The 26,786-nt window shown below is 41.6% G+C and overlaps 1 protein-coding gene across 2 annotated transcripts in view; it reads left to right on the top strand.

The window, feature by feature from the left end:
- Positions 1 to 16,505, top strand: part of LOC306960796 (uncharacterized protein) — a 130,176-nt gene extending 113,671 nt beyond the window's left edge. For both annotated transcript variants that reach the window (XM_079553352.1, XM_079553351.1), the window contains 8 exons: positions 8,714 to 8,837; positions 8,910 to 9,000; positions 11,318 to 11,423; positions 11,692 to 11,765; positions 11,980 to 12,078; positions 14,321 to 14,437; positions 14,511 to 14,608; positions 16,229 to 16,505. In XM_079553352.1, coding sequence (XP_079409478.1) covers positions 8,714 to 8,837; positions 8,910 to 9,000; positions 11,318 to 11,423; positions 11,692 to 11,765; positions 11,980 to 12,078; positions 14,321 to 14,437; positions 14,511 to 14,608; positions 16,229 to 16,442 — 923 coding nt within the window. In that variant the 3' untranslated portion in view covers positions 16,443 to 16,505. The remainder of the gene's footprint in view (positions 1 to 8,713; positions 8,838 to 8,909; positions 9,001 to 11,317; positions 11,424 to 11,691; positions 11,766 to 11,979; positions 12,079 to 14,320; positions 14,438 to 14,510; positions 14,609 to 16,228) is intronic.
- The last annotated feature ends 10,281 nt before the right edge of the window (positions 16,506 to 26,786 follow it).

Raw genomic sequence — 26,786 nt, 5'->3', positions numbered from 1 at the left:
TCAGAACTGCTGCAGCTCTACTGTCCTTCCAGAGCTCTGAGGTCTGCTGACCAGCTTCTTTTGTCTGTTCCTAAATCCAAGCGTGTGTCCAGAGGTGACCGAGCCTTCTCAGTGGCCCCTAAACTTTGGAACCGCCTCCTCTACATGTGCGCTCGGCTCAGTCTGTAGAGGAGTTCAAAACCAAATTAAAAACTCATCTTTTTGCTTTGGCCTTCGGTTCCATGTGGACCAGACACAGTTTGTGCCTTTATATATTACCTGTGCTTAACTTTTATTGTGTTTATTGTACATATTGATACTGTTCTTGTACAGCACTTTGGTCGACTATGGTTGTTTTTAAATGTGCTTTATAAATAAAATTGACATTGACATTGACATATACAACCACGAAGCTGAAATATAAGTTGTTTTAATTACAAAATGGTTAAAATTACTCTGCACTGTGGAGCGGGTCAGACTGATTTTAAGGCAGGCTAGTTGATACCATAGAAATGCGCTAGCCTTGCATTAGCCTAGCGCCACGAAACTCTTCAAATATAAGAACTGCATGAATTACAAAAAAAGTATCTCCATAAATCAGCAACACTCTGGATAACTAGGAAATGAGGCCCTATGTCAAAAATCCTGAAACATCCCTTTAAATGAACAGCTTTGATTTTGGAGTCCGCTCTGATCTGTAAGTCCCAGACCCGGGTCGTTCGCTGTTCCGACTGCAGCTTCTCCCTGGTTTGATGATCCTTCCTGCCTGTGTGACCCCTCCCTCTCTCTGTTCCAGTCCGTTTGACCTTTCAGTCAGTGTCTTTACGCACAGAGCGGAGGAATGTCGGCCGCGGTCGCCTCCCGGTGCGAACACAGACTCACAGCTGTATGAAAAACCTCGTCCCTCTTTAAACTCAGGCCAAACCAGAGCAGCCAGTCTCCCTGACAAAGGCTTCCTAAATAGTTTCACTGTAAATGTTTATGAGGAGAGAGAGTGGCGTCAGCGTCGTAACTTTAAATCATCAGGTTAGAGCCGGTTCCTCTGCAGACAAACACAATTCATGTCAATGTGACGTGGCTAGAGCTTTACTGTACTTCCTTGATGAGTTTAATTCTTCTATCATTAAGCTAAAGCATCTAAAATTCTCCCAACGATTGATATAAACCAGATAAACTTTTTGTCTCAGAGGGCCAAAATGAAAAAGTGCCAGTGGTTCGTGGACCAAATACGGCGATGTGATAATAATAGTTACAATCGACAATCAATACATCAAATAACATGCTACATTAAAACAAATGGTAACTATGGCAAAATCCTAGTTTTAGTTGAACAAAATCAACAATTGTAGCAATATAGTGCAAAATGTAAACACAGTTTTACAGTTGCCTACACAGTGACTTTACCTCATTCATTTGTTAACTCAAAGAAAATACCACATTAGATCATTTTGATTTGCCCCATTTCAACAGGACCGGAGCGTTTTGAAGGTGTTTCCACAGCCTAAAGTGAACCGCTCCCAAACCGCTCCAGTCCCAGACCACTTCAGCCATGAGGTCTGGAGAGGTTTGGGGAGAAAGGGGAGGGGGGCTTGTCACCACTGTGATTGTTCAGGCCAATAGTCAGCTTGCATATTCAAAGTTTCTTTCTCTTCATCAGGCTCTATCATGACGTCATGATGGTTCACAGAAAAGATAGGCATTTTTTGCCATCTCTGCTCGGAGCCTATGCCTGATTTTGATGTGAAATCAAGTTTGATTTGCACAGTTTTCCCATACATTGTTTCTTATTGCCCAAATGAGAGGAGCGAGGTCTCGTATCTCCCTCTTTTATTTTAGAATTAACTGTCGAACTAAAAATAATTGGCTTTTGGGCTTTTTGGGGCTTTTTCTTTTTTCTCAATAACTGTTGAAAACGGTTCAAACACTTGAGCGCTCTGTCCCTCCTAATGGCCAAAGTTTGCAGATACAAAGGTGTTTTGATGCAGGACTAAAGCTCAGCGATATCAGGCTGTGGTTGTTGCCTGTCACATGAATAAGAATGTCCTTGGCCCCTCCCATAGCGACCCAGACCACTTTACCCTAAAGACTCTTGAAACACAAGCTTGCGGGCGCTGTTACTGCTGTTCTAGGTCAATATGGCATTTTTTAGGCCCATTTGCTAGGACTGGGTAACAATACAATTTTGTTTTTATTCCGGTACTTTAACGATACAGATGCCTCAACAATACTTTTTATATAGAGCGAGAAAACACAACAGTAATGTTCGACACTGCTGGGTATCTTTTAACCGTACCCCAGCTCCCGCAGATGCACATTGTTGTTGTGTCCTTGGGCAAGACACTTCACCCACCTTGCCCCCAGTGTCTGTACATTGGCGTATGAATGAGAGTGACTGGTTCTGGTTCTGATGAAGGGAGAAAAGCGCTGAGACCATTTATTGAAACTCTTCTGCACCGTAAAGAACCAGTCGGACGAGCACAAATTCCAGCTGTCACTCGTTTCAAAAGGATTGTGAAAAAGGTCACTTTAAAACATTTGCAAAATATATCTGTCAAAAACACCAACACGCCTCCAGAAAGTTAAACAAATCATGCTCTCTTTGACTCGTAAAACCTCTGACAAGCTTCCATTATTTTTATTTATTCTGCCGTTACTAGTGTGTGAACTAGCTCTACAGATAGTCTCCAATAAAGGACCAGGAAGCGTCTTGCTGTTTTGGTGTTAATTTACTGAAGGACTGTAAAACTGTAACATACAGAAACACAAAGGATGCATATTACGATCTCATTTGGTCAAATATACTATGAAAATATAAAATAAGTAGTTTAGAGATAACTAAAACCTAAAAAAACCCATCTCATTAGCGAGCAATTAGCACGATGCTAACGTACATGGGAAAAGCCATAGGGATGCTAACGGAATTAGCGCCTAATATATTCTTAGAAATTACAAATTGGAAACTTAATAAAATTACTAAATTTGGAATCAAATGGAAGCTAACATCACTATAATTTCAATTCTTACAGACAGGCTGGCTGGAACACTGTGGAGTTTGACTTTTAGAGAGACTGCTTGGAACATTACTGAACTACGGAAGCACCAAGAGGACAAAATATACAAAACTTAAAACACAACTAACAGTTCCCACAAGGGGGCAGTACATTATTATCATTATTATTATTATTATTATTATAATGGGCCTAAGCAGCAGCTGTCTCCTGCGCACGTGTGTGAGTTCAGTCCGTCATAAAGAGCCTGTGACTGAGCAGCTGCTTCAGGCTTTGAGTCTGTGTCCAAAACTGACAAACTCCGGCTCAGAGAAACACGACAACTGCACCGCACGCCTCCTCCTACAGCTGTTTCCACGTGCAGTTATGGCACACGGAGCTTTACAGGCGATCAAAGTCAAGTTGGGCTGTTTTAACGCTGCCGATTAGCAAATCTCCAAGGCCACAACTACTGTACTGTATAAAATCACGCAGCCCATGAAACACTTGGTCCTTTATTTTTACGGTGTTTGTGTTGACTTTGCCTGCACAACTCTTTATCATTTCACTGTAGTTAGCACCTTAAAGGGACTATAAGGAGTTTAAAAATGTTCACGTTTCAAGTGTAATGGTTTTGTATAGCCCAATATCACAACAGAAGTGGCCTCACAGCTGCACCGAACATTAAGGCAATAAAACAGAGCAATAAATATGACAATTAAAAGTTCAGGTGAATCCAGGCAAATATAATGTCCAAAAAGAGGTATCGACGAGCAGCGTGAGTGTCCCCCGTCCTTAGACTCTCCAGCACGGCAAGGAAAAACTCAAAAACCCGGCAGGAGAAAAGAGAAACCTTGGGGAGAACCACAGAAGGAGAGATCCACTCCCATGGACGGACAGGCTATAGAGACCCAGGGCCGAAGGATCCCTCAGCAGACGGGCCAAGATCACAGACTGTCCAGTCCTCAGATTCCAGAATGCAGGTTCCTCCGTTCAGCCGGGTAACTCCGTTCGAACTAGACAGGCACTCCTGAGGGGGGGGGGACAGGAGACACCATGTGAATAGTGAAACTAAGTATTTTCATCCCCCTACATGTTCCAGCCTTGTCCTAATGTGTTCGCCACAACTGCCTCTAAAATCCTAAAATCCTGCACTGTCACTCAAAAAGGTGAGCTTGATATAGAAGGTGCAGTTACACGTATGGCCTGAGGTGGCAGTAGTGAGTACAAAATGGCCAACTTGCATCCAGCCCCTTAAACCCCCACCTGAACCGAGCACATTTTCTCCATTTTGGCTTTACCCTGGTATAAAAGCGTCTTGAAAAAAGCGTCAAAATAGGGATACTTGGGAAGTTTGTTAAAGGACAAAAAGTTAGACACATTCAGGTGAAGTTTTGGCTGAAATTGTTCATGTTTTTTATGCTGTTTGGTCAAATTTCCTTTTAAATATTGAATTTTCCCCTCATTCCTCTGTTTGATGGAGCGTTTGCAAACCTCCAGTGAAATACGCACAGACTAATCGCGTGTGTGTCATTGATATAATATTATATTCGGGCATAAAAACACCAATAAAAAGCCCCTGATCTGTTTCCAGTATCTTCGGTAACACTTTACATCACGGGCCGGTAAGTCCATGGTACTTACAATGCTAATTACTAGTAATTGGGGTTAGGGTTAGGGAGTCACAGAGTTACCCCTGTATCTCTCATTACTAAGAGATACAGGGGTAACTCTTAGTAAGAAGGTTGTACTTCTATTTACTATGGTACTTACTGGTAATTCAAGGATACTACAGCAGCATTTCATAGTTAGTAAATGAGGTACTTCTACAAACAGAATTAGGGAAAACAAGAAGTACAACCTTCATTACTAAGACTTACCACTGTTTCTAGAAGTACATACCTTGTAATTCTCACTATTACTTTAAGTACCAAGAATTTCCACTGTAAGTACCACCATTGGCACCACTGTAAGTACCACAATAAGTATCTAGAATTACCACTATTATTACTAGTATTTACCACTGTAAGTACCACCATAAGTACCTAGAATTTCCACTATTATTACTAGTATTTACCACTGTAAGTACCACCATAAGTACCTAGAATTTCCACTGTAAGTACCACCATTGGCACCACTGTAAGTACCACCATAAGTACCTAGAAGTATCACTATTATTACTAGTATTTACCACTGTAAGTACCACCATAAGTACCTAGAAGTATCACTATTATTACTAGTATTTACCACTGTAAGTACCACCATAAGTACCTAGAATTTCCACTATTATTACTAGTATTTACCACTGTAAGTACCACCATAAATACCTAGAAGTATCACTATTATTACTAGTATTTACCACTGTAAGTACCACCATAAGTACCTAGAAGTATCACTATTATTACTAGTATTTACCACTGTAAGTACCACCATAAGTACCTAGAATTTCCACTATTATTACTAGTATTTACCACTGTAAGTACCACCATAAATACCTAGAATTTCCACTGTAAATACCACCATTGGCACCACTGTAAGTACCACAATAAGTACCTAGAAGTACCACTATTATTACTAGTATTTACCACTGTAAGTACCACCATAAGTACCTAGTATTTACCACTATAAGTACCAAGGACTTATCGGCCCGTAATGTAAAGTGTTTCCGTATCTTCTTATTGGCCCGTTGTTCTCGGGTTTGTTCCGGCACACGGCTTCATCAGCGTGAGGTGCTGGATGGGGCTCCGGGGCGTGTTGCGTGTGGCGTGTTGCGTGTGGCGTGTGGCGTGTTGCGGGGAGGTTGAAGTTTTGGCCCTGACGTGCGCCGCGATGGTTCAGAGTAATTACAGAGGAATGCAGATGTGAATGTGGAGAAACTCACGCGGAAACAAAACAGTCAGACGTTATCTGTCCAAACCTCGAAGAGAAGATGGATGGAGGTAAATATTGGAATAGCAGCTTCTTGAGAGAAAACTGCAGTGGTGGTTTTGGCAGCACTTTTAGTTTTAGTCCCATTTAAGTCATTTCTGAATGTGATTTTAGGCTATTGAACATAAGTATTGGAAATTGGGATGAAGGTTGGTCCACAAAAAGTGTCATTGTGAACTTTACTTTTCCCAAAAGTGTCCGCTCTCCTCATCCTTTAACCATCGCTTTGAGATTTTTTATTCCTACATTTGCACATTAGTTCATTAACCTGCCTTCTATACGTTTATACACCACGATATTTAACTGGGAAGAAACTGTCCTGAGAAGAGACAAAGGCTGTGTCCGAAGGCTGTGTAGTGAGCATCGATGGTCACTACACGGGTCAATATAGACCACAATGCATTGCGAGAGTCGGAGAAGAGCCTGACAGAGACAGGTCTGTGAACTAAACAACACGACTGAAGTAAATCAGCTGTTTTAGTCGTGTGTTTGTGTTTCTCACGAATAAACCACTTGAATATAAACGGTTGTAATGAAAAAATGCTAACGTTAGCTGCTAGCCTTTAGCTTGAGCTGTTAAAGAGCTTCCTCCAGTCCAAGCCATTCATGTAAAATCCATATTAAATATAACGTTTCTGACTCGTATTTATCCATAACTATTCCACTGTGTCATGAGTTTGGCAGGTCTTTATTTTAGAAATACATTATTTCTTAAAGTATTGAACTAGATCAGTATAAACATCTCAATTTGAGCACAATAATCCAAATTTTAGTTGTTTTGACTGGTTAAGAAGTTCTTGGGCGTTTGTCTGACTCGTTTCGATACATTTCGTCCTTATTTCAGGTCATTTTCTTTGCCAATGGGGAAAGAAAATTGGTCTAATCTCATTGGCAATTTTACTTTCTTATTTAAAGCGAGATTTACCCTAGAACTGGTCTGAAATGTCCTCAAACAAGCAAAGTAAACTCGGTCTGATCAGGAAAAGTGTCTAAATGAGTGAAAACCGCTCAAAACAAGATACATTTCCTCAATTCAAGTCATTTAAGGCAATGCTTGATATTTACTTTTTGTAGTGCAGACTCCGTACACGGTGGTTAGCAACTGTTGTAGCCACAGCGGCCCTGGACTGACAAAATTGAGGCTACCAGTCTGTGCCATCGGCCCCTCCGACCATCATCACTACATTCATCCTGGTCTATTGTGCATGTTTTTAGTGGTAGGGGAATCAGGAGTACTCAGAGGAAACCTACGTAGACACGGGGAGAACATGCAAACTCCACACAGAAAGGCCCCCGTCCAGGTGGGAATCGAACCTGTGCCTTCTAGCTGTGAAGCACGAGCGCTAACCACTGCGCCACCAAAAGTGCGAGCTGAAAACAATGCTAATGTCGTCAACTTGAACATTGTTAAGTTATGTTTTTGCCAAACTCGACTAAATCAAAAATGGTTTATGGGGCAAAACTAAAATCACCAAATATTTTCTTCCAAATAAAAAGGAAGGAATAAACTTCAGTGACGCTGTTGGAAAGAGCTGAGAAATAAAATGCTGTTTTGTGAGAATGTTGCACCTATTCAGTCATTTGAAGCTTCTTGTATTACAGAATTAGTGCCCAAAGAATGATGAAGAGTGAAAATAGCATAAATGATTCTCCTGCTGATCCACTTTTATAAGTAAACGACCCACAAAGTGTCTGTATTGACGGCATTACTGTGTATTAGGGCTGTGCAATTAATCGAAATTCGATTACGATTTCGATTACAACAGTAAACGATTACAAAATTAGCATAATCGCAAAAAAATCGATTTTAATTTTTTTTTTCAATTTTTTTTTTATTTTTTTTTTCAATTATTATTTTTTTCAATTTTTATTTTTTTTCTCAAATTTTTAATTTTTGGATTTTTGTCACTTTTTTGATGGATTTTTGTCTTTTTTTGCTGGATTTTTGTCATTTTTTGATGGATTTTTGTCACTTTTTTTGCTGGATTTTTGTCACTTTTTTGCAGGATTTTTGTCTTTTTTTGATGGTTTTTTGTCACTTTTTTGATGGATTTTTGTCTTTTTTTGCTGGATTTTTGTCACTTTTTTTGATGGTTTTTTGTCACTTTTTTGATGGTTTTTTGTCACTTTTTTGCTGGATTTTTTTAAAGGCAACAAATAATCGTTTGAATAATCGTGATTTCAATTATGACAAAAATAATCGTGATTATTATTTTTTCAATAATCGAGCAGCCCTACTGTGTATGATCCTGGACATAGTTAATGCACTGCAACAAATATTTAACTAGATCAGTATAAACATCTCAATTTGAGCATAACAATCCAAATTTTAGTTGTTTTGACTAGTTAAGAAGTTCTTGGGCATTTGTCCCGGATTATTTCACTTGTTCTGAGATGTTTCTGACTCGTTTCGATACATTTCGTCCTTATTTCAGGTCATTTTCTTTGCCAATGGGGAAAGAAAATTGGTCTTATCTCATTGGCAATTTTACTTTCTTATTTAAAGCGAGATTTACCCTAGAACTGGTCTGAAATGTCCTCAAACAAGCAAAGTAAACTCGGCCCGAGGAAAAGTGTCTAAATGAGTGAAAACCGCTCAAAACAAGAAACATTTCCTCAATTCAAGTCATTTAAGGCAATGCTTGATATTTACTTTTTGTAGTGTGTATCTAATGTTGGTGTTTGTAGAAAGTATGAGCAGGTTGTTTCCATGATCTGACCCTCATGGAGTCGCAGGAACATTTACTTCTAAACTTTAACTTCTCCCCTCCTGGACCTGATCTTGACCTGCGCCCCTCGTGCCCCTCGTGTCTCCGCAGTGTCCACGTCCCAGTGCTGTGATCAGCTGCAGCGCGAGAAGGAGGAGGTGCGGCTGGGGCTGGAGGAGGCGCTGGGCAAACTGCAGCAGCAGCACGCGGAGGAGCTGGAGCAGCTGGAGAACAGGCGAGTTACACGGCTCCAGGGCGCCTCCCGGTGGACGTGCGCCGAAACTAAACCTCACCTCTCCTCCCACAGGCTGCGGAGCTTCTACCAGAGCGAGTGGGACAAAGCGCAGCAGATGTACCAGGAGGAGGCGGATAAATACAGACAGGGGATGGAGAAACAGGTGAGACATGAGTCAGATCAGGATATTCACTGGGTTTGAAACAGTTCATCTCAGTTCAATCATCAAGGCGAGGATCAATGTAGGTCAGTGGTTCTCAAACGATGGTGCTTACGTCTCTTTCTGGCACTCAGACTCTAATGCAGGGATGGATTCTGAAACCCGGTACAATAACAGTCCCGGGGCCGTGTCCGATGAGCTCCAGCCTTAAAGGAACAGGCACCGTTTGTCCATACTGAGAGATTTTCTTACCTGAGCTTAGACGAGTTGATGCGTGCCTGTCTGGTCTTTGTGCCTACGCTCAGTCACGCAGAACAACCAAAGATGTTGTTAGCATTTAGCCTCTCCCGGTTTATTCCTATGGCTCCAAACGGGGTGAAGTTAGAAGCGAAAAAGCTCTTCCAGGTACGTATCAACTCGTCTAAGCTCAGGTAAGAACATATCTCAGTGTGGGAAAACGGTGGCCTGTTCCTTTAATGGTCTCTGTCGGTCCTGGAGTCGCACTGATGCCATTTAAAAAGGCTCTTTCCCGTCTCGTAGTCCTCGATACATCAGAGAGCACAGGATGTCGGATCTCCGGGCGGTGCTTCTCTCCCTCCACAGTCGTTTACGCTGCACCAGAGGCAGTGAACAAACCCTCTGGAGCGAAAGCAAAGACGTCTGGCAGAGTGTGCTTTCACTCACTTCTGCAGAAGCTTCTCCTGCCGCCGCCGGCTTTAGAAACCGAAACTAGGCCCTTCATTCAGTTCACCGATGCTCAAACTTATAGATTTCCAGGACGAGTCTCGTCAAACAGTCACAGCTCGACCCCCTGGACACCGACTGCAGGCGACAACAGGGAGGAAGAGGCTCTATAGTTTTACAGAACCGAGTTTTGATTTCAGCTCCGTCCAATAAACCAACAGCCTGTGGATAACATAACTTTTTTGTCGCATTTTTGTCACTTTTTTGTCACTTTTTTTGTCACTTTTTTTGTCAATTTTTTGTCACTTTTTGTCACTTTTTTTTGTCACTTTTTTTGTCTATTGTTTGTCAATTTTTTGTCAATTTTTTGTCGCATTTTTGTCACTTTTTTGTCGCATTGTTGTCACTTTTTTGTAGCTTTTTTGTCGCATTTTTATCACTTTTTTTGTCAATTTTTTGTCACTTTTTTGTCGCATTTTTGTCACTTTTTTGTCACTTTTTTGTCACTTTTTGTCACTTTTTTTGTCACGTTTTTTGTCTATTGTTTGTCACTTTTTTGTCACTTTTTTGTCACTTTTTTGTCACTTTTTTTGTCAATTTTTTGTCACTTTTTTGTCGCATTTTTGTCACTTTTTTGTCACTTTTTTGTCACTTTTTGTCACTTTTTTTGTCACGTTTTTTGTCTATTGTTTGTCACTTTTTTGTCACTTTTTTGTCGCATTGTTGTCAATTTTTTGTCACTTTTTTGTCCATTTTTTATTTTTTTTACTTTTTTTTAACTGTTTTATTGCATATTTACCATGTTTTGTTGCTTTTTTGTTACTTTTCTGCCACAGTTTTTTTTTTTTCACATTATCTTCACTTTTAATAGAAACCAACTTGTGAAAATGCACTCGGTTCAGGTGGGAGTTCAGAGGTTAAATCCAGGAATGGAAAGAGTCTGACATCACTGCAAACCTACCAAGACCCGGCCGTCCTCCTAAACGTACTGACCGAACAAGGACAGCACTGACCACGGCTGTTACCAAGATGATGACCCTGGATGAACTGCAGAGAGACACAGCTCAGGTGGGGGAAACTGTCCACAGAACAACTATTAGTCGAACACTGCACAAATCTGGCCTTTATGACGACTAATAGTTGTTCCTTGTACAGTTTCCCTCACCTGAGCTGTAGCTCTCTGCAGTTCATCCTCTCTTAACAAAAAATATGAAACGTTTTCCTTAATCTGAATTTCAATTCTAATATTTATTGCACATTTTGGTTTATATTTGTATTTTATAAGCTTAACTTAATTTGGAAATAAATCAGGTCCAAATGTACAGCAGTAAAATATATTTTTTTTGCTTTTAAAAAGAGACCGTTAAAGTACAGGGAAAGATAAGTAGTATTGATAAATTCATAACGATCCCATCTCTACTCATCTGCAACTTTACACTTTATCACCATTTATTCATGCTTTACTTTTGCACTTAAATACAGCCACGTCAGGCATGATTTAAGGCTCATTTATTCTCCCATCGTGTACGTAAATCGAACCGTTTGTTCATGAGGTTCATTCTAGACCAGGGTTTATTGCAATGAACGTGATTATAGTTATTTTAATGATTAAATCTCTGTGTTGTTTGTGGTTCAGGTGGAGGAGCTGAGGAGTCGACAGGAAACTGAGAGGAAAAAACAGGAAGAGACGCACAGCGAGAACATGGAGACTCTGAAGCAGCAGCACGAGGCGTCTGTACAAGGTCGGTCTAAGAGACAGTAGGGATTCTATAAATGTGTGTCAGAAGTTTCTATATAAGACGCTGCAGGTGAATACTATCGATTACTGGCATTAATATGAGAAGAAATACTCCATAACTCTATTGAGGAACGTTGTATTACTGCAATATTAAACACTTTTTTGTAAAGATGAGGTCTTTAATGGTTAATTGGTGAATGTTTATAACCTGTGAGTTTTGTCTGCGTTTGACTTAAATGCTGATGTTTATAATAAGTGTTTGTTTTGCTCAGAGCTGAAGACGACGCAGCAAACGGAGCTGGAAACCCTGGAGAAGACGCTGAAGGAAACAGAAGCCTCCCTCTCTGTAAGAAACGTTCTCCACACTCGCTCTGTTTAGATAAGGCCGTGTTTGCTCAGCTGCCGCCGCCACAAACCACAGAACGACAAGCGCTTTCCCCTCATCCCTCACTGACAGAGTTACTGTAATGAGGTCAGATCAGGTCGACTTCCCCACGAGGACAGAAGAAGAAGAAACACTGCGCAAACATGAGGTTCAATGATCACGTTTCTTCTTTCAGGGGAAGATCCTGGAGTTGACGTCAGAGAAGGACGCTCTGAGTGAGAAGCTGAACGCTGAAGAGGAGCGGAGGAGGAGGATTCTCAACGACAAGAGTCTGGTAAAGGTTTATGAATCTTTAAGACTGACTCCACTGCCCCCTGCTGGACTAAGACAATACTGTGTTCTGCAGTAAGAAACTTAAGGGTTCCCTCGTAATGTACTGATTAATTGTGGTCGATCAAAAAGTTCTGTGCAGAGCTGTCACGTGTACAGGCCCCCCTTTCTTTTTAGTGAAATAATTGCCTTCAGAAGTTTCCTGTTGATTTCTGAATGATCACATGTGACCCAATGACTAAACTAGGGATCGGCATTTTGGCGCCATCCCCGATAAAGCCGATAAAAACAAATTCGGCCAATAATTGGGCCCGATAATTATAAACTCAAATTACATTGAATCTGCGGCTCCAGCTCGCTGCCTTACTCTCGGCGGCGCTGCCCCGCACGTCCTGCAGCCCGGAGCTGCTGCAGACTCAGGACAGCATGTTTACAGCAGCAGATACACGCTCTCCTCGGCCGACTTCTGCATGGTTTTAGCTGAAAAATACCGACGAGTATTCCAGCGAAACAGCTGTGCAGGCGCTCTCTGGAGATATCTTTTTGGGTAGTTCATGCAGTTCTTTTGTTTGGAGAGTTTCGTGGCGCTAGGTTAATGCAAGGCTAGCGCATTTCTATGGTATCAGCTAGCCTGCATTAAAAACAGTGTGACCCGCTCCACAGAGCACCTGAGGCAAATCACTTATAACACCAGACTAACCATATACATGTCTGTGTCCATAGAGTAATTTCAACCATTTTGCATTTAAAATACCTTATATTTGAGCAGCTTCGTGGTTGTATAAGCTACGCAGCGGCGGAGTGATCTGCTAGAAAATAGTCCCTCAAAATGCATCATTCATGTGATTCAGGGTCAGTTATATTCCAAATATTATTCTATCAACATTTATATGGTTAGTCTGGTGTTATAAGTGATTTGCCACTGTTTTCAATGCAGGCTTAGCTGATACCATAGAAATATGCTAGCCTAGCACTAGCCTAGCGCCATGTAACTCTTCAAATATAAGAACTGCATGAATTACAAAAGAAAATATCTCCAGAAATCAGCAACACTCTGGATAACTAGGGAATGAGGCCCTATGTCAAAAATCCTGAAATATCCCTTTAAAGGGGGGCCCGTACTTATGTATACCGCTGTGTGCTTCTGTGGCTAAGAACAGAGTATTTGCATTACTGTGTTCACTCAGAGGTTCCCAAACTTTTCAGGCTGTGACCCCAAAAATCACTCAGTCAACCTCAGACTGTAAAATGTTTTAAGCAATAACATCAGCAGCTTTTTACCATCTGAAAAACATGGCTAAGATCAGAGGAATAGTGTCAAAACCAGACTTAGAGAGACTTATCCATGCATTTGTCTCCAGCTGGTTAGACTACTGTAACGGCCTACTAACCTAAGAACCAGGAAATACGACCATATTAGTCCAGTGCTCCGGTCTCTGCACTGGCTTCCTGTCACTCAGAGAATAGACTTTAAAACAGCTCTGCTTGTTACAAGTCTTTTCATGGTTTAGCACCAAAGTACATCTCTGACATGTTACAGCCGTATGAACCATCTCGGGCCCTGAGAACTTCAGGGAGGGGCCTCCTGGCGGTTCCCAGAGTCAGGACTAAACACAGTGAGGCTGTGTTTCAGTTTCATGCAGCTAAAATCTGGAACAGTCTTCACGAGGATGTGAGACAGGCCTCAACTCTGACAATGTTCAAATCCAGGCTGAAAACAGTTCTTTTTACCGATGCATATGACTGAAAGTATTTTATCTGCACTCTCGCCTTTTACTGTAATTGATTAATTTTATGTTGATGTTTTTATTGATTCTATTTGTTTTCAACTGTGAAGCACTTTGAATTGCCTTGTGTATGAATTGTGCTCTACAAATAAACTTGCCTTGCCTTAAGCATTTATAATAATTTAAGGTGCAAAACATTTAAAATCTGGTTTAATACTGTTAGTTTGGATGCTGTATTTTGATATTTGGCCTAATTTCACTAAAATATGCTGTTTTCAATCAGAATTACATCAAATTCAATGTCAGAAATGTCAAAAATATTGTCTCAAACTCATCTTGCGACCCCCCCAGTGCGTCCCGACCCCCCCACTGTGTTTGCTTAACAATACAATCGCCTTTGAGATCGGCTAATTCGACTTGTCTTTATCATTCGCTCTTATCTACAGTAACGACCAGCACAATGCGTGACAAAGGCGGATTATGGGATTCTGTTGTTCATATTGTTTGTGTCCTCCTCAGAAGGATTCCCACACGCTGTACCTGGAGCAGGAGCTGGAGAGTCTGAAGGTGGTTCTGGAGATCAAGAACAACCAGCTGCATCAGAAAGAGAAGAAGCTCATGGAGATGGACAAGCTGGTGCGTTTCGCTTTCACAGCGGTGCCACGTGATTCCAATCATCAGGTGAAACTAATCCCTCGTGTTGTTTCAGTCGGAGTCGAACCTTAAGCTGGAGGAGTGTCTGACCAAAGTGCAGCAGGAGAACGAGGACTACAGGGCGCGGATGGACCGGCACGCCGCTCTCTCCAAGTACGGGACATTGTGTTGCTAGATTATAGAAAATATAAACAAAGGGCGAAAAGAACTGCTCTCTCTCCTCCCTCAGTTAAAAAAAACTGCAAATTTATGGATGTGTTTTCTACCAAATAAAAATACAGAGACTTGTTGCGATATGGATGTTATTGAAGACCCTTAAACGGCACAAATTCTAACTCTAAAGCTTAAAAATGACAGTAGCTTTTTTTGAAAAGTTTTTCATCTTAAAATATCCCACTAAAACAGGAAGTACAATGATATCCACGACCCAGGCCAGGTCTGTAGCTTCTCTAATCAGCACAACAGTTCTCAGCAGTGCTAGCATACATGCACCAGGGTTTTCTAATCATCAGTTTCCCTTTAACACGATGTACCATTAGACACTGGAGCAATGGTTGCTAGAAATGCGCCTCTGCACTTGTGTAGGTTTTCCTTTAAAAATCACCCGTTTCCAGCTAGAATAGGCATTCACAACATAAACAATTTACTGTATTTGTGATACTTTATTTCTGATCAATTTAATGTCATTGAAAAAGCAGTGCTTTTCTTTAAAAAAAAATTAAGGACATTTTAACACATTGAGTCAATCCAGACCATTTTTCATGATATTTGTAGCACCACGGCGTATTCTCTGTTATAGCTGTGGACACAGGCTGAGGCTCGTTTGAAAGACAAGACTCTAAGCTCTCAGTAACAGTTCAATATTACGTCCCTCGGTTCCTGAGAAATCTAAGCTAAACAGAGGCTGGTTTTGATCAAAATCACTGACTTTTTTCCTAGAAACGGAGATAATCTCCTTTCTGATTAACTCCTCTCTCCTCCTCGCTCCTCTGACACAAACGTTCTGTGAAGAGGTAAATGTCTAAATATCTCAGTTTCAAATCAATTTTCAACAACAACATTGTTGACATGTTTTGAAACACCACATGTCGATCGTTATTTATGGCATGTGCATTTAAACAGCCTGGTTCTCGGATTAAAGACTTTAACAGGATGTTTCTCAGCGGTCCTTGGACTTTTAACCATTTAAAAAAAAAATCCAATCTTCTCGATCTTTCCATGGGACTGAAACGCGCTCCAGAGAGCGAGAGAGAAGTGTCGGGTTTACAGCTGTTCGCTACGCAAAACCACGCCCCCTCAGAGTGAAAAAAGAAAGAAAAGAAACGCAATAATATATGAAATGTCCAGATTTTTGAGTTTTTGGTCGTCATCTTCACTTCTGTTCATCACAGAGCTACCAAAACACACATAAGGTGTATAACAGTGTCTAATTTTGTAATAAAAAAATAAAAAAAATGTTTTTTCCATTTTTGGCACTCAATGTGTTCATGATCCCAAACTTTTGAGCGATCGTGTATATCCTACTTAGTGCAATAGATAAAGAAAATGTGACAAAAAATGTAAATAAATGCACAGACAATAAATATTGAGACCGAAAATGTGTCATTTATTGAATGATAAGTCACATTAGTAATTTTCATCACAGCCCGTCTAAACTCAATGTCCTTTCTGATATTGCTGTATTTTCATCCAGCGAAACAAACTGGTGGATTTCATTACATTCAAATAATCTAAAAAACCTAAACACGTGCCCCTCTCTGTCTCCCCCTGCAGGCAGCTGTCGTCCGAGCAGGCCATCCTCCAGCAGACGCTCCAGAAAGAGTCCAAAGTGAACAAGCGCCTGTCGATGGAGAACGAGGAGTTGCTATGGAAACTGCACAACGGCGACCTCCTGGCCAGCCCCCGCCGCCTCTCGCCCACGTCCCCGTTCGGCTCGCCCCGGAACTCCGCCGCCTTCGCCGCGGCCGCGCCCCTGTCCCCGAGATAACCCCTCCCCCCCCCACGAAAAGCCCCGCCCAGAGCTTTAACGGGATAGTCCCAAGTATTCACATCATCGCGACGCCGGATTTCTTACTTTTACTCATTTTTCTGCCAGTTTTTCAAGCCGCGACGGTCGTTCGCTGCTGCTCCAACTCGTTTCTAGCTTTCACATTATATATATTCATTCATCAGATTCACAAAATACTGAAACTATCCCGTTAAACCCTCTCGGTGGAACTCCCCCTTTTGACGAACTTGTACATTTTGGATCTTTTATTTTGAAAGAGACTCGAGGGACTGGTCTCGATCATCAAAGAAATGCCTGTATTTTTTCTTCTTTTTACGAAGGAAACTTTAAAAAAAAAAATCACAGGCGACACTCAGGGTTTGTACATAGCACCTTGTCATTTTTTGTTTTGTTTAATAAATGTTGTACATTTTGCCAAGAGAGGAATCCTTGAGGACTCTTGAGGAACTCTTACGGTTACGAGTTGACGGGTACTTCCGGATGGACGAGCATGGACTCCGTTGTAGTTTTTTTTTTGCCTTTTTCCAACTTCTTTTCCCCCCAAAGAGCGTCGCCCAATCGCAGATCTGCTTTGGACATCAGCGAGGAATGAATGAGCTTTCTATAGGTGGACATTCAGAGTATTGTTCGTAAGCTTTCAGCCCCTGATCAGCCGAAACATTACGACCAGAGTGAAGTGATTTTCTGAGACGACTGGAGAGAGAAGCTTCAGTCCTGGTTTATTCCTAAGAAAATACTTGGTTCATTCATGGATTAGACCTGGTTTAGTCTTTGGGGAAACAATCATCTATAGTACTACTCTCTGGTACCAGTGTTTATTTCATTGACTTTCGTTTTCTGATGTTTTGTCGACTCACAAAACCATCCCCATATCTTTTAACTTCACTGCCAAAGGAGCAGGTCTGTGCTTTGTTCATGCACGAGAAGCTCCACGAAGCAGAGAATGTGATAATGTGTGTTTGAATACAAGGATTTAAATGTAAAGTTGACTTAAATCAATATTAGTTTTAGTCCAGTGCAGTCAGAGATTCAGGGATTCAGGGTTGGGTCCAAAGTTCGGATCCAAGGATTCGGATCCGAATCGGCCGGCGCACGGGTCCAGATCCGGACCGAGGCCCACTGTTTAGTGACCTCTGCTCTATATTGTTAGAAATGTTACACGGTGTAGCTTTAAAGATGATGAATAACCTCTTAACTTCCACCTTAACTGAGCACATTGTCTCCAATTCTGCTTTACCCAAACCTAAACGCTTCTTGACCGGAGAGCTCACAGCTTATAAGCCAGTGTAACGCCTTATTTGAAAGCTAAGACCTACAAAACTGGTCTAAATGGTTCTTTTTCCTCGCTGTGTTGTAACTTTTTTGCCTTTTTTCCTCCATTGCATTTTTGCCACTTTTCGTTGCTCTTTTGTTGCTTTTTGTTGCATTTTTGTCACTTTTTCATCACTTTTTTGTCACGGTTCTGTTGCGTTTTCATCCTCTGTTTGTGCTCGCTTCAGACGGGGGTCACAATAAACCTTTTTACAGGTCCAGACAACAAACAGCGTAAAGTTATTTGAAGAATAAAATTAAGTATCGTTAAAGCACTGGTTCCCTGTTCGGTCCAGGCTGAGCATCCTCATCCGCAGGTGGTCGTAATGTTTCGGCTGATCTCCCTCCGCTCCTCAAGCCTCTACCTTAAACGTACGCTGTTGAATGTACTTAAACCTTTTTGGATGTGTTGTACCCGACCAGGCCTTTGCAGCATGACTTCCTTTTGCCATAATCGTACTCTTCTTCTTCAAACAGCAATGCAGTTCTCTGTCCCATCGAAAAAAGCCTTGAAGTCTCCCCAGTGCCCCGCGAACCCAGGACCTACTGTTCGGTCACATGATCACTATGCTCCGCTATACTCTCGTCTGCAGGAGTCAGGCGTGGGACGGCAACCGGGAAAGAAAACACAGACTCATAATCCCAGGCCTGAACTCTCTGCTCTCTCTTGTACCAAATGTTTTTGTCCTGAATCTGAGATGTGCCCAAATGCCTCATTGTAAAGTTTTATTTTGAACAAAAAATAAACGCTTATATATGAGATCAGGTTTGGCCGACGTGGCTTTGTTTGAAAACGCAACGATGTGAAGAAATGCAGGTTTGATGTTTGGTTTGGTTACTTGAGTAAAAGTACAGATAATACTGGACAGATTTTAGAAAAACACATCAATAATTCGTATATATCCAGACAGAAGTATTCACATATTTCTTTATTTGGTTACAGAGCCGTGGGAAGATATTTTAGTTAGGGCTGAGGGAAAAAAAAATCCCCCAAAATACTTTTTCTGTGCATAAAACCTATTTATTAACCTCTTAACTCCCGCCTGAACCGAGAGCATTTTCTCCAGTTCAGCTTCACCCAAATCCTGTAGGCCAGTGTAACGCCTCATTTGAAAGCTAAGACCTACAAAACTAAATTGATCTTTATCCTCACGTCAGATTTTTTTTCATCACTTTTTTTGTTGGTCAGTCGTCTCATTTTTGTTCAAATTTTCGTGACTTTTTTGTCACTTTTTCATCAAATTATTCACATTTTTTTTGTGTCAAATTCTTATCACTTTTTCGTCAAATTTTTGTCATTTTTCGTAAAATTTTTGTCACTTTTTCATCAACGTTTTCTCACTTTTTTGTCACATTTTTAAATATACACTGCTCACAAAAACTTAGGGCACACTCAAAAAACACAATGTAACTCCAAGTCAGTCAAATTTCTGGGATATCAGACTGTCCTGTGAGGAAGCCACGCTTATTGTGAATCAGTTTCACTTGGTGTTGTGGAAATTAAACAGACACAGGTGGAAATGAGCGGCAATTAGCAAGATCACTCCAAAAGAGGAATGGTTTTGCAGGTGGTGACCACAGACCATCTCCCTGTCTTCATCCTTTGTACCGTATTTTTGGAACACTTTTGCATTTGTCCAGTGTTCTCACCACTAGAGGTATCATGAGGAGCATCTACAGCCCACAGAAGCTGCTCAGGGAGTGATGCTCATCCAAAATGGCACGTCCATTCATGCTGTGGTAAGAAGGTTTGCTGTGTCTCCCAGCGCAGTGTCCAGAGCCTGGAGGAGATACCAGGAGACAGGCCAGTCCACCAGGAGACCTGGGGGGGGCGACCGAGGTCAACAACCCAGCAGCAGGACCGCTATCTGCTCATCTGTGCACGGAGAAACAGGAGAAGCACTGCCCGAGCCCTACAAAATGACCTCCAGAGGGCCACAAATGTGCATGTTGGTCCTCAAACGGTCAGAAACCGACTCCATGAGGGGGGTGTGAGGGGGTATGAGGGTGGTATGAGGGTGGTATGAGGGGGGTATGAGGGGGGTATGAGGGTGGTATGAGGGGGGTATGAGGGTGGTATGAGGGTGGTATGAGGGGGGTATGAGGGGGGTATGAGGGTGGTATGAGGGTGGTATGAGGGGGGTATGAGGGGGGTATGAGGGTGGTATGAGGGGGGTATGAGGGTGGTATGAGGGGGGTATGAGGGGGGTATGAGGGGGGTATGAGGGGGGTATGAGGGTGGTATGAGGGTGGTATGAGGGGGGTATGAGGGGGGTATGAGGGGGGTATGAGGGGGGTATGAGGGTGGTATGAGGGTGGTATGAGGGGGGTATGAGGGGGGTATGAGGGTGGTATGAGGGGGGTATGAGGGTGGTATGAGGGTGGTATGAGGGTGGTATGAGGGTGGTATGAGGGGGGTATGAGGGGGGTATGAGGGTGGTATGAGGGTGGTATGAGGGGGGTATGAGGGGGGTATGAGGGTGGTATGAGGGGGGTATGAGGGTGGTATGAGGGGGGTATGAGGGGGGTATGAGGGTGGTATGAGGGGGGTATGAGGGGGGTATGAGGGTGGTATGAGGGTGGTATGAGGGGGGTATGAGGGTGGTATGAGGGGGGTATGAGGGGGGTATGAGGGTGGTATGAGGGGGGTATGAGGGGGGTATGAGGGGGGTATGAGGGTGGTATGAGGGTGGTATGAGGGGGGTATGAGGGGGGTATGAGGGTGGTATGAGGGGGGTATGAGGGGGGTATGAGGGGGGTATGAGGGGGTATGAGGGTGGTATGAGGGTGGTATGAGGGTGGTATGAGGGGGGTATGAGGGTGGTATGAGGGTGGTATGAGGGCGGTATGAGGGCGGTATGAGGGCGGTATGAGGGGGGTATGAGGGTGGTATGAGGGGGGTATGAGGGTGGTATGAGGGCGGTATGAGGGCGGTATGAGGGCGGTATGAGGGCGGTATGAGGGGGGTATGAGGGTGGTATGAGGGGGGTATGAGAGTGGTATGAGGGGGGTATGAGGGAGGTATGAGGGGGGTATGAGGGGGGTATGAGAGTGGTATGAGGGGGGTATGAGGGAGGTATGAGGGGGGTATGAGGGGGGTATGAGAGTGGTATGAGGGGGGTATGAGAGTGGTATGAGGGGGGTATGAGGGAGGTATGAGGGGGGTATGAGGGGGGTATGAGGGGGGTATGAGGGTGGTATGAGGGCGTTGGGCCGGTGCTTACTGCCCAACACCGTGCAGCCCGATTGGCATTTGCCCGAGAACACAGCGATTGGCAGATTGGCCAATGGTGCCCTGTGCTCTTCACGGATGAGAGCAGGTTCACCCTGAGCACATGTGACAGACGTGACAGTGTCTGGAGACGCCCTGGAGAACGTTCTGCTGCTGCAACATCATCCAGCATGACCGGTTTGGTGGTGGGTCAGTGATGGTCTGGGGAGGCATTTCATTGGAGGCCGCACAGCCCTCCATGTGCGAGCCAGAGGTTCCCTGACTGGCATTGGGGACCAGGATGAGATCCTCAGACCTATTGTAAGACCATATGCTGGTGCTGTGGGCCCTGGGTTCCTTCTGATGCCTGATAATGCCAGGCCACATGTGGCAAGAGTGTGTCAGCAGGTCCTGCATGATGAAGGTATTGATGTTCTGGACTGGCCTGCCCGTTCCCCAGACTTAAATCCAATAGAGCACATCTGGGACATCATGTCTCGGTCCATCCATCAACGCCACGTCGCACCACAGACTGTCCAGGAGCTGACTGATGCTCTAATCCAGGTCTGGGAGGAGATCCCTCAGGAGGACATCCGTGGTCTCATCAGGAGCATGCCCAGGCGTTGTAGGGAGTGCATTCAGGCACGTGGAGGCCACACACACGACTGAGGATGATACAGACTCGTTTCGAATTTCTACAGAATTTGGATCAACCAGTGACCTGATTTGTCACTTTGATTTTGACTATAATTTTGGATCCAGACCTCCAGGGGCTGAGAATATGATTTCCATTTATCATTCTTATGTTATTTTGTTCTCAACACATTGCCCAACACTATGAATAAAGATTTTCATCCGAAAAATCAAATTGATTGACATCTAGGATGTGTTTTTTGAGTGTGCCTTATACCCAGTGTGACTTATACCCAGGTCAGACGACCGATTTGCACGTCAGGACCGCTGCGGGCCTCCACCAGAGTTTCCTCTGGCTTCGCCCTGCAAATTTTGGTAGGTTTTTACATATGCCCTCCAAAGATGGCTCTGCTTGAAGCACATGCCAGTGTTTATTGAGTATTTCTTTCATCTTTGAAGCACAACGATTATACTCTGTAGAGAAACAATTACGGTTAGGACTTCTTGTTCTGGAGCTAGTCTTGAGAAGTTCAGAGCGAGGGGTATTGTTGGCCCGGTCTCTAGCACGGCCTGAACCGACATTTTCTCCAGATTAGCTTTACCCAAATCTAAAAACTTCTTGACTGGAGGTTACGGTCACTTTTTTTAATCACTTTTTCCATCACATTGTCCATTTTCCTCCACATCTTTGTACATTTTTTGTCATATTTTTGTATTTGTTTTGTCACATTTTTCTAATTTTTTTGTCACATTTTTCTAATTTTTTTGTCACATTATTGTAGTTTTTTTGTCACATTTTTGTAATTTTTTTGTCACATTATTGTAGTTTTTTTGTCACATTTTTGTAGTTTTTTTTGTCACATTATTGTAGTTTTTTTGTCACATTTTTGTAGTTTTTTTGTCACATTTTTGTAGTTTTTTTGTAGTTTCACCCCATGGTGATCCCTCACATGCAGCTGAAACATGTCCTGAAAATAAAAAAAAAGAGAATTAAATTTAGGAAAATCGCTTTAAAACTGTCCCATCAACAGCCAGAGTCTAAATCTGGTTTGTCTTATCCTTCCTATAGAATCTTTTTTTTAGGACAAGTAGAGAAGATCATCAAAAACTTCAATTTCCTGTGATACATGATTAAAAACAGTGTATTCTAATATATGCTAATTCTTAATAAGTTACAAAAAAACACTACACCGCTACGTTTGATTTTTGCCGCGTGCGTCTTTATGGCACCGGTCAAAAAATGCGACTCCGGTGGGACTCGAACCCACAACCTTTGAATCACTGCTCAAGTGTCAACTAGAAGTCCAATGCGCTATCCATTGCGCCACGGAGCCACTTGTTGCACTCCCTGGAAACCCCCAAAATAAAGGCGAACCAAAGTGGGAAACGATGGATTCACCATTTCGCGTCTTGGTTTTACGCATTGTTTTTACGCGTTGGTTTTACGCAGCGCCACCTGTTTGCCGCCGGCAGTATTATAACGATAAAACTTCAATTATGCTTTGTTTTCGTAAAATTATCGATATTCTCTTGATATATAGCTGGATATCGAGCACTATTTTCTTCATGGGGTAAGAAAATGTACAAATATTGACAATGATGATGATTTAATAACAGCTAACGACAACAGACTTACCGGGAAAACGTGCAGGCGACGGACCACGCGCAGGTATTTTGGCCATGCGTGTTAATACGTTAATAATACGCGTCCTCTCGACAATCTAATAGCTGCAAAAATGAAAGAGACATGTTTTCTTGACGCAGCATCCATTTTTGAGGAGATCCATCATCTTTTCTAAGGATAATTTGCGTCGCACCTCGACTTCCGGCTAGCTGTGCGTCTTTTCAAAATAAAACGAGCAAAGCGGAACGTGTTTTTTCCCCCTCTATCTATCTTTCCCTTTATAAATTAACCATAATAATAGCATTTTTATTGTGGCATGGCTATCAGATATTTATTGACAGATTATGATTAATTTGTGTGGTGTTTTTGTTTGCGGTTAGTGGTTTTCAGGGGCGGATCCAGCAAAAAAGTGACAAAAATCCAGCAAAAAAGTGACAAAAATCCATAAAAAAATGACAAAAATCCATCAAAAAAAAAGACAAAAATCCATCAAAAAAGTGACAAAAATCCAGCAAAAAAGTGACAAAAATCCATAAAAAAAGACAAAAATCCATCAAAAAAAAAGACTAAAATCCAGCAGAAAAAAGACAAAAATCCAGCTAAAAAGTGACAAAAATCCATCATAAAAATTACAAAAATCCATCAAAAAAATTACAAAAATCCATCAAAAAAATTACAAAAATCCATCAAAAAAAATACAAAAATCCCAAAATTAAAAATTTGGAAAAAAAAGTGAAAAAAAGAAGAAAAAAAAAACATTATAATCGATTTTTTGCGATTATGCTAATTGTGTAATCGTTTACTGTTGTAATCGAAATCGTAATCGAATTTCGATTAATTGCACAGCCCTAGCTTCTCAGCTGGAGAGCAACAGTGTAACGCCTCATTTGAAAGCTGAGACCTACAAAGTGATTGTGACTTTTTGTCAAGTCGCCGCTTTTTTCGTCATAGTTTTGTTGTTTCTTCATTACTTTTTGTGGCTTTTTGTCGTGTTTTTGTCACTTTTTTGTCACATTTTTTCCATCATTCTTTTGTTATGGTTTTGTCACGTTTTTTTGTGGCCTTTTCGTTGCTTTGTTGTCGCGTTTTTGTTGCTTTTCCGGCACATTTTTGTTTTGTTTTCATCCTCTTTTTTGTCGCTATTTTGATGCTTTTCTTTTTAGCTTTTAGATTTGGGGAAAGCTCGGTTAAGGCGGGACCGGTGGCCCTTCTGTGTTCTTCCAGAATGGACATATGGCCAGTCCGCCCCTGGTGGTTTTGAATTTATGACAGAATAGCTGTGAACCTTTATCAGCACTACTACATTTTTTTATTTTTTGCTTGTTTTATGATAAGCATCGACTGCAGTGCATTGTGCTGCTGCTGCTGAGAGGATGATCCATCTCTACAGGACCCGGAGGCGTGTGGGTCGGATCACTGCTGACCCTTCTCACCCTGGACATGGACTATTCACCCCCCTCCCCTCAGGCAGGAGGCTACGGTCCATCCACACCCATAGATCTTGGACATTTGGACACTTGGACATTTTGCCCATCGCCGTCAGACTCATGAACGATAAAGACCTAATAACTCAGCACAGACTGTAATCTGCTCTATTGCACAATGTGTCAATTGTTGTCGTCCTATTTTACTTTTTTTTTTTTATCTCATCTTATTTTATTATTCTTTATGTATTAAAATTTAAAACTCAATAATCCAATGTTTTTATTTAGTCAATTTAAAAACAACAGAGAGTCACATTAACACTAGACCTGCATCAGAAGGACGGTTTTTCATTCCCAAAGCAAATACACATTTTCTCAAAAGCACTTTTGTCTACAGAGCTATGAAAGGTGGAACATCTTGCCACTAACCCTGGATCAAACGAATCCAGGGGCGGACTCGGACTCTGACCAGCCCGGCCCACAAAAATCATTGTTTGTGAACCTGTTTACAAACACTGGTTCTGATTCTAAAGAGCACGTGGCGTTTGCAGCATTTTCGCAGGCTTTTGTCGCCATCTTGTGGTGACTTGACGACATGAGCGAAACACTCAGACTGAAAGCATAGACTGAAAGGTTGGACAACGTGCAGCATAAAATATCACAGTGCTAGACGAGAAGCAGCTCTGTAATATAATGCAAGTATATTCTGGGTATATTTCACAATAAGTCAAAATTGCTCAATGTATTTTGTCCGTCCTTGCAAAACGATGATGTCCCGTATGTGTTGTCCCTCGTACTAAAGGCCTTAAATTGACAAAAACAAAAACACACTCTTCTACTGGAGGTACATTTGTTAAGTTTTCACGTATCAATGTTTTTCCTGCTTAGACAAACCGTGTTTAGCTGCTGCACGAGAGTTAGCTTCTTTGTTTATGTAGCATGTAAGCTAACGCCGCTCTGAACAGAAAACCGCTGTTTGTCGATAGTGATTCTGGAGAAGAAACCTGCCGTAAACAACGACTTCGTACGTAACAAAGCTAAACAAACAGGCCGTTGTTGTTGTGAAAAGGGGTTAGCACTCAAAAAAGGATTGAAAAAGTACGTGTGTAGAGCCCGGATAGCTCAGTCGGTAGAGCATCAGACTTTTAATCTGAGGGTCCAGGGTTCAAGTCCCTGTTCGGGCGATAGCTTTTTTGGTCTGCTTTAGAGCGAAAAATATTACTTCCTATTATTTATTTTATTGGTTTTATTTTTGACAAAGTGGCAATTCTCCCTTCAAGGTCTTTTACCAAAGGATTGAGCTGTGGTTTGGAGTTTTGTCTGATGAACATTTGCCGGAACACTCTTATAGATCATTTTGTATTATTATTATTATTAGCCTGTTATTTTATTGGAGCATGTGTGTGTTGTTTTACTAAAGTGCCACCGTTTGTTCTTAATTTGACTAATTTTATTTAGCCATTGTTTTTTTCCCCTTTGTTTTTAACCTCTTACCACCCGCCTAAACCAAATGCCTTCTGTCCTCTTTGGCTATAGGCCTGCGTAACACCTCATTTGAAAGCTAAGACCCACAAAACTGATCTTTTTCCTCACGTTGTTGCTGTGTTGTGTCACCTTTTTTATGTTTTTTTTTTGTAATTTTTTTGTTGAGTTTTTGTTGAATTTTTGTCACATTTTTGTTGAATTTTTGTTGAATTTATGTTGAATTTTTGTTGAATTTTTGTTGAATTTTTGTTGAATTTTTGTTGAATTTTTGTCACATTTTTGTTGAATTTTTGTTTAATTTTTGTTGAATTTTTGTTGAATTTTTGTTGAATTTTTGTCACATTTTTGTTGAATTTTTGTCACATTTTTGTTGAATTTATGTTGAATTTTTGTTTAATTTTTGTTGAATTTTTGTCACATTTTTGTTGAATTTTTGTTGAATTTTTGTCACATTTTTGTCACATTTTTGTTGAATTTATGTTGAATTTATGTTGAATTTATGTTGAATTTTTGTCGCATTTTTGTCACATTTTTGTCACATTTTTGTTGAATTTTTGTCACATTTTTGTTGAATTTTTGTCACATTTTTGTTGAATTTTTGTTGAATTTTTGTCACATTTTTGTTGAATTTTTGT

This window comes from Gobius niger, assembly GCF_951799975.1.
Source record: "Gobius niger genome assembly, chromosome: 3".
NCBI classification, from domain to species: domain Eukaryota; kingdom Metazoa; phylum Chordata; class Actinopteri; order Gobiiformes; family Gobiidae; genus Gobius; species Gobius niger.
This window is presented reverse-complemented; position numbering and strand designations above follow the sequence as displayed.